Below are 8452 nucleotides of genomic sequence, written 5' to 3'. Positions count from 1 at the left end.
ATCGATAAATCACAGATTAAATCAGTTGATTTGATCATAATTAAATAATTATATAAAATTTATTTTTAATTTTTCATTTGCATAATAAATGTCTTATATTTTAGTTTTTTTTTATATTAAATTAACTATTATTTTTAGATTATAATAATTTTATTAATTAATTTATATTTATTATACTCTTAAAGTATTTATAAAAAAAATTATAATCATAAAAATAAAAAATATATCATAAATAATAAAAAATACTTTTTTAAAATTTATAAGTATAATTTAATTTTATATATGTAATGTATTTAATAAAGAATTATATATAATAAATAATAATTTAATCTAGTTTGATCAAATTTTATCGAATTTAATAGAATCAATTTATTCGATTTTAATAGATTTTGACTGAATTTATCTGATTTTAATTAAATTTGATCGAGTTAATTGTTTAGTCAATTCAAATAATACTCCAATCCAATTTTATAACCAAATAACTGTTTTTAATTTAACTAATCGAATCGGACCGAATTTGATAAATATGCCTAAAAATTATCCTATAAAATATTCCAATTCATTAATTGGCTACAAATTCATTTTTCACAACTGTCGGTCGCTAGTTTTTAGTATTAAAAAAAGGGAAAAAAATAAAAATTAATTTTTAATTAAAATTATTTTAAAATTTTAAAAGTTATAATTTTTCTTAAATTATATAATTTAAAAATTATAATTTAAATAAATTAAATAATTTTAAAAAATTGGCTCTCTAACGTAACATTTCTGAAACAAAATTACAAACAGATCCTGGGGACGCTGCGTTTCCGTATTTGCCCTCACAACAAACCAAAATTACAAATCCCTCTTCCCATTGGTCATTGCTTTCCCCATCTTCTTCTTCCCTCTCTGTCTCTTTGATCTAAAGCCGCCATTAACGACTAAAATCCTAGTTCCCTCACCGACGACAGCAACAACATCATACAGTTTCGCACATAACGATGCTGTTGTTGTTGTCGCCGCGTTTCTAACAAGGAAGACAGTGAAAAAAGAAAATAGGAATAAAAAATGAGGTCTTCTTCTTCGAACACGATCAACATCGCCGCCAGCACACAGAGACTCGATGTCGATAATCGAATCGGCCTGCGACTCTATTATCGCATCGCTGATAACATCCTCAGACAGGTTCTTCTTCTCTTTCTATATTCTCTTCTAATTATTTTAGCTATGTTGGTATTAGAACTTAATCTCTGTGGTTGAGTCTTGAAGGGTTTAGCAATGAGTAAGGGACTTAGGGTTTTAAGTTTGATGATAAAGATTGCTGCTTTGAGCTGGTTTTGTGGTTGTGTGTAGGAGAATATAATTGTAAGGGGAACCCTTTGTTGGAACTAGGGTCTAATTTAGGGTTTGGTGGATTTCAATGTACTTCCCTAGTTAATAGGAGTTTTGTGGTTTACTTCCTTTTTTTAAGGAAAAAAATGGAGCTGCTTTTTGTTTTTATTGTAATTTTGTATTTTTTTAATGAATTGCTATTGGTTGTTTTGGGGTATACTTAAGGTTGAGGGAGAGATAGAGGGGCAAAAGGGTTTATTGAGATGTTACAATCTGCACTAGTTAAGAGCTTCTTGCTAATTACTATGCATCATGAATGCATTGTTGTACTTGAATTTGGAAGCATATTGGTTATGTTCATGGAGAATCTCTTAACTTGAGAATGGGGAGTACGAATTATTGAAATAAAAATATTTAGTACACACTTTCCTATAGGCTATAGTAGATGAATGAAATATTTAAAAAGTGAGCATGATGAGAAAAATGACATGCGTGAATTCTGTCATCTTTTTCATATTTTCCTTTCCCTTACAGTCTTGATATATTTTGGATATAAGGGTAATAGTTAAATTATCCTTTGGCTGGAATAATTATTTTGTTCTTTCTCGTAGTTGCACTTCTTGTTTAGGTTCTCTCTTGCGTGGCATCTAAATTCCAAATATTGAATTTTACATTGCAGGCTGATATCTTTCGGACAGAGAGGAATATTATTGACTTATATGTCATGCTCCTAAGATTTTCTAGGTAACACAAAAAGTGTCCTGTAATAAATGACTATTGGACTCAAATTATGATTGCTTAAGCTGAATGGTTTAAAGTAGCTGGACTTCGTCGTATATGAAATTTTGTCGTCAAACTGAATTGATGATCGTTTTTATTTTGTACTAGTTTGGCATCCGAGACAATACCACGACACCGAGATTATAGAACATCTCCACAAAGCAAAAAAGAATCATTGAAAAAGGTTTATCTCCTACTCTCCTTCAAATGGTAATCTATTATAAAATAGTTGATGTAATCTAAGTTTCAAATTCTTTCTGTAGAAATTGATAATTTCCATGAATGAACTGGAGAAGTTGAAACCACTGGTACAACAGAAGATCAATGAGCTTAACAGTAGACATTCTTACCAACAAAATGAGCATGGAAAATTTCATTCAAATAATTTAATGGATTTTTCTCCAGTGAAAAAGCAAACTGTGGGCAGTTATGGCCAAATAAAGGTAATATTTGCAGGAGAATTTGTTTTGAAGATTGTAGTTTGCCGGTGGTAATCTTTCTTTAGAATTACATACTTTCTTTTGCGCAAATGAATCTCTATTTTTCATGTTCTCCTTGAAAAGAAGTTCTGCATCCCTATGATATTGTATATTTGACCAGACAGTCAGACCAACTGCCATGGAATTTGGTTACCAAGGATCAAGGACCCAACAGTTCTCTTATACCAGGCCTGTCCAACAGCATTTGCAAAGACGGTAAGTATTGGACTCTTCATTAATTTATGATTGGTTTCCTTTTGGTTATGATATTGCATAATTTCAGTCATAGAATTAAGTTATGTGAAACTTCCATTCTTCTTTTTACTTTATCTGTAATGATCATATTCATGAGATTAAATTATACATTTGAAGGTTGATAAGCTAGGTGGTATCTTTGTCCGATGCCAATAATAGTGGAGGTGTTACATTACTGCATTGATTTTCATAATATAAACTTTGACCTAGTTAGGCGGGTGAGCATTAAACTGTTGCAATGTGTCCTTTCTTTGGTTATACCAGCTGGTTAAAATACAATCCTCTTAATGAAACAGATATACAAAATAAATTCCCAAACTCCCAGTTGGATTACCTGTTGCTTGACTAAGATGTCTGTTGCATTTTTTCTTACTGTTTTGTAGATCTCTAAATCTTACGCCTGCAAAGGAGGAAACTCGCTCTAAACATTCTTTCCTTGGTCCCCACGGGCTTAATGGGCATTTGAGATTACCTACAAGTGATAAAGGGGTATGCTAGCTTTTATCTGTAAATTCAATTCTATTCAAAGATCATCCTGACTTTTCTCTCTTGATGTAGGTCAGATATCCATCTATCACAGATCTATCTCCAGTTGAAATACCAAGGTTATTACCTATTTTAAGTTTATTCTGCAATGATTTTCCGACCTTTTCTATTGTTTTGCCTCCTGCTGTTGTGAAAAAAAGAAATAAAAATTGTATGTTGTATCCTGGTCTTTCTAAAATAATGGAACTCAATTTAAAGTTGTTGGTACTTTAAGAGGGTTTGTTGATTTTGAGAGTTTAAATATTTTAAAATTACAGGTTTGCAGCTATATAATGCATCTCGGGTTAGTTTATATATTTTTTCATACGTTAACTACATCCATCTGACCAAGTTCTCCCGTATACAGCCTACAACATTCTTTGGAAGATGGATGTCGTAATAAAAAAGACAATAGCATCACAGAAAACAAAAGATCAGATTTAGATTCAAATCTTGCCCAGAGCGTGGAATGCAATACCCAGCATTCTGAGGAACCTCCTTCTCTCATCTCTTTTGAAGAATCTGAAGCCCCTGCTCAAATCGGGGTTAAAGAATCTCCTTCTCTGATCTCTTTTGAAGCAACAAAACCCCCTGCCCAAATAGAAGTTGTCAGGCAGCCTTCTCCTCCACCTGTACTTGCTGAAGTACAGGATTTGGTCCCTGCAGTGTCACCTCATGTTGACGAGGCAGGATGCAAGGCAGATATTCCATCATCAGGTGGTTATGTTCATGCTGAGTCGCCTCTGCAGCTGCACGTTGTGAGAGCCAATAACATTTTATCCATCTTTAATGTATTCTATTAAGTAAATGTTTTCTGTGTGCTGATAATTTCTGAAAAATTAAATGTTAATAAAAGTTTGACGTTTTTCTCTCTGTTCCTAATAAATGCTTCTATTTGCAGTCAACTTCTATGATGGAAAATTTTATGAAGCTTGCCAAGTCAAATACGGACAAAAATTTGGAGACTTGTGGTATCCTTGCTGGTTTGCTTGTAAGTGATGTCGACAATTTGTTAACTTAAATTGGTGTGCAAAGATAGATCTAAAAGGAGCATAGGTCCCTGAAATTGAGTTGCATATTACCTATTATATAAACGATAATTTATCCATTGCAGAATCTATCCGAGACTCAAAGAAACTAGGTTTCCTATTTTCATGGTCTTGTGCTTTTGCAATAGCAACAATGTTCTTATTTACTTTAGCTATGTTTCTGTTAAGGGATTGATGTATAAGATGCAAGGTATTCTAATATGGTAGTTTAGGAAAATTTTGCTGTTGTGGTTGAGCTTCCTAATGCCTTAAGTACTATATAGTTCAATTGTGAGATTGTGATTTTTGCAATACATCTGATTGCAGAAAAACAGAAAATTTTATATTACTGCTCTAATAATCCCAAAGCAGGAGTCAACATCAGATTCTGTAAGAAATCTTTCCTTATAAATATTTTTGGGCATATGTATGACTATTATTTTTTAAAACCTTACAATTATTATGTACTTTACTACTTTCTGAGCAGTGTCAGGCTACAAATGAAGAGGAAATATTTGAAGTGCAGGATAAACGATCTCTTTTCCCCCTTGGGTGGATACATGTGAGTTTTCAAATCTTTCCTTTGTAAGGAACTGATTCATGCTGTAGAAAGATTTTTTTTTTTTTTTTAATTTCCTTACCTAAATGAAAAAAAATTATAAGAAATTATGTCATTTAGGGTGTAATTTCTCAATATCTGACTCTTTCATTTGGCTCATAAAATAGAGTTAACCAAAATCTAAATTCCTTGTATTTTATCTGCTAGCCTTGAATTGTTGTTTTGACACACTATTTGTGATTTCCAGACACATCCTACACAATCTTGTTTCATGTCATCAATTGATCTGCACACTCACTACTCATATCAGGTAAGTACATTAGTTTTAATTAAAGATTATTTTTATGGATTTGTTTTGCTTTGTCTTTGGAGGTGAATTTGTTTAGTTTTTAGAGAAAATGGTGGAAGAGAGAAAACCAAGAGTATTTATGATGGTGTTTTCTACTTTTATGTCAAATTCTTCATAACTGTCATGATAGATTCAGCTATAAACCTTTATCTACTGAACATAAAGTTTAGAGTATACTTCATATAGAACATACAAGCCTCTATGCTCCTGAAATTTTTTATGGACCTGCCATATAATTTGGCATAAATTTCTGCGGTCCTTTGTTACTCTACGGAACTAAGTTATTATTTATTAGGTGATTCCTTTATACTTTCTTTCATTGCTTATGTAAATGTATGTTCTCTCTTCAGATTATGCTTCCAGAAGCCGTTGCAATAGTTATGGCACCAAGAGACAGTTCAAGGTAAGGCACATTACAGATGTATCTTGAATTCTTGATTTATAGAGGCATCTTCCCTAATAAATTTTGGAAACACAATTAGAGGCCATAAGTTGAAACTTGAAAAGAATGTAAAATCCTTCCTAGAAAAATTAATAAAGGGTAAATTACATTGACATTCCTTAAGATTAAGTGATATTACACATGATGCTCTCCTATTCATAAAGGCATACACCAACCATCCTTTGAATTTAAGTTATATTAAACTCGTCACGATTCTAATTTACAAAATGTGACATTGACCTTTTTTATAAATACAAGAGGAGAGATTAGTGTCTGCATAACAATATATCAAGGTGTGCCCATGTGTGATGTTGCCCAACCTTAGAATAGGTTACTGTAATTTACCGAAATAATAATACATGCATAAACTTTGGAGGAAATCTCTTAATCATGGTTGTTCCTCAAAATATATAGTATTGGTCCTTACACAAAAAATGGGTATTTGAATTTAGTTCTCATACATGGCATTCTACAGAAAACATGGCATTTTTCGGTTGACAACCCCTGGTGGAATGAACGTCATCAAACAATGCCAGCACCGCGGCTTTCATCCACACAGTCAGCCTCCAGATGGTGGTCCTATTTACAACACTTGTACAGATGTTTACATGAATCCTGATTTAAAATTTGATGTAATTGATCTTCGGTGATAAGTGATAGCAACACTCTTTTTCATCATTGTTTGTATACCATGTTTTTTCCCTCTTTATGAATATAAGGTTTGCCATTGCCGTGGCCATCATGAAAGCAGGTTTTGGCCATGTTTGTATAAGAAGAAATCTTGCCCTTTTGATTGTTATTCTTGGCTGATTTTTACTATTCATCAATGCCTTTTCATGCTTCACTCAGGATTTAATCAAATCCTCAACTTTAATTTCTGAAGATAGATTAATTCTAAACATTTCAAAATCATTGCTTAAAGTATCCTCAACATTCCTGTGACTTGTTAATTGTTATTAACACTATAGAGTTAAATTTTGATGTTCGGATATTAGAGTCTGAGACTCCTTATGTTCTACTACTCCCTTTTAAAAATAGCTGTTTTTTTCTTTAATTCATTGAAAAGTTAATGTATTTACACAAAAGTGTGTTTGGATAAAATAATTCTTCAACGAATTTAAAAATTAAAAAAGATGTAATTTGACCATTATAAAATCTAAATGCACATTTCAAGTGTTTTCAATTGCATATGCTAGTTTTACGTTTTGACATCTCAATCCCAACATTGCTACTCACTAGTAGTTATCATTAATTGATGGAACAAAATGCTCCTCCGACTCCGAGAGTTCCTTTTCCCCTAACAAATAAACTATTTTCTTAACGAAATTAACAAGGCAACCACCACTTGTAAGTGAAGCATTCCATGCTAGCAACAATTATCTGTATTTCCTTCAATTTGGGTCCACTAAAGCAAACCATAGCCTAGTGCTGAATATGGTTATGGTTACATTTTTCCCTTCACCAACAAAATTGTAATGCCAATTCACTGGGGTTGAGAGATACATGCATTTTTGGTAGGGCATCTTAAAGAAAAGTAGTCGGATGAGAAGGAAATAGATTTTCTCAATTTTTTTCCGCTTATGTTATCAAATATAATATTTTACTATATACTACTCTCTAGGTTGGACTAAAAAAAATATATAATAAAAAATATTTATAATAAGAGATCATATTTCACAATATCAATGAAAAAGAAAAAATGATGATATACTCTTCGGATTGCCCCCATGTTGTGTCAGGTTTTGAGCATCTAAAAAAATAAGGAGTTAAGGACTGTTTTGTCATTAAGGTTATGGGCTTATTCACAATTCCATGTTGAGAGGACTGCTCACATGACAAGATGACAAAAATTGATTATACGTTTTTGTTAAAAGGAGAAACACTTGTTATGTTTTGGGGTCCCATTCTCAAATTTTAGCCCCTACAGCCCATGCTCTATATAGAGTTAGCCCATCAAGGCTGCTTGTTAATCTGTTATGCTATACTTGTCCCCTTTCATTTTAATCTTTTCTTACCTCACTTTCCTATTATGGCATTATGCCATAGAAGCAGTGAAGGATGGCTTCAAATTTTTCCCAAGTATTGCATGCTAAGGAGTTGGTATATCATGAATTTATTTGACCAAGTATAAGCAGATGGATATCATGTTACGTAAACTTACCCCTTTTAAATATTTATGAGCATACTATCTAGTATTTCGGTGTCAAATGTTGCAATTAATTTGTTTAATTCTCATAATATTTCTGTATCTAACAGGTTAAAGATGAATCTATTACAAATTAAAGTTATATTTAAGGATTTATCACTGATGAATAGGTTATTACACATAAGACGAAATTCAAACTCAAATACTTAATTAAATAGACAAGTAAATTAACTATTTGACTAACCTAAATTAATTTTAAATGTGACATCTTGAACTTTAGATTGCATAATATAATTATGGGGAATGCTAGGGGGACAATAACTTTGTTGAACAATATGAACAATCACCAATCAAATAAAAACACACTATACCTCCAAATTAACCCTCTAAATTTTAATATTAAAATAACCATCCGTACACTAGTAAAATGAACATCCGATATATCTATTGTTTACATTATTTAATATTTTCATTGTTTACCTATACTTTATAATTTGAAAACTGTGGTGGCTTCCTTTTTAGAGTATAGGAAATCATCACTCACCATCATTAAAATCTGTATTGATGGTAAGACTAAT

The 8452-nt window shown here is 31.8% G+C and overlaps 1 protein-coding gene across 2 annotated transcripts; it reads left to right on the top strand.

The window, feature by feature from the left end:
* Nucleotides 1-767: 767 nt before the first annotated feature.
* On the top strand, nt 768-6527 carry LOC112751101 (AMSH-like ubiquitin thioesterase 1). 2 transcript variants are annotated; one of them, XM_025800140.3, is made up of 14 exons: nt 768-1164; nt 1991-2055; nt 2200-2275; nt 2355-2534; nt 2692-2786; nt 3209-3314; nt 3384-3430; nt 3718-4108; nt 4252-4341; nt 4706-4768; nt 4866-4940; nt 5185-5247; nt 5637-5689; nt 6204-6527. In XM_025800140.3, the coding sequence occupies exons 1-14, from the start codon at nt 1048-1050 to the stop codon at nt 6376-6378; spliced, it is 1596 nt and encodes a 531-aa protein (XP_025655925.1). In that variant the 5' UTR covers nt 768-1047; the 3' UTR covers nt 6379-6527. The 2 variants fall into 2 exon arrangements, with proteins under 2 accessions (XP_025655925.1, XP_025655924.1); XM_025800139.3 differs by having other exon boundaries at nt 3718-4141.
* Nucleotides 6528-8452: the final 1925 nt, after the last annotated feature.

Source organism: Arachis hypogaea, chromosome 15, assembly GCF_003086295.3.
Source record: "Arachis hypogaea cultivar Tifrunner chromosome 15, arahy.Tifrunner.gnm2.J5K5, whole genome shotgun sequence".
Classification (NCBI taxonomy): Eukaryota; Viridiplantae; Streptophyta; class Magnoliopsida; order Fabales; family Fabaceae; genus Arachis; species Arachis hypogaea.
Note: the sequence above shows the minus strand (reverse complement) of the source record. Positions and strands in the feature narration are given on the sequence as shown.

Bases quoted from the DNA above. Each gene is read 5' to 3' on its own strand.
- LOC112751101 (XM_025800139.3), top strand. From the start codon at position 1,048: ATGAGGTCTTCTTCTTCGAACACGATCAACATCGCCGCCAGCACACAG. The intron at 1,165-1,990 runs GTTCTTCTTCTC...TTTACATTGCAG, and splicing joins CTGATAACATCCTCAGACAG to GCTGATATCTTTCGGACAGA. The intron at 2,535-2,691 runs GTAATATTTGCA...ATATTTGACCAG, and splicing joins GCAGTTATGGCCAAATAAAG to ACAGTCAGACCAACTGCCAT.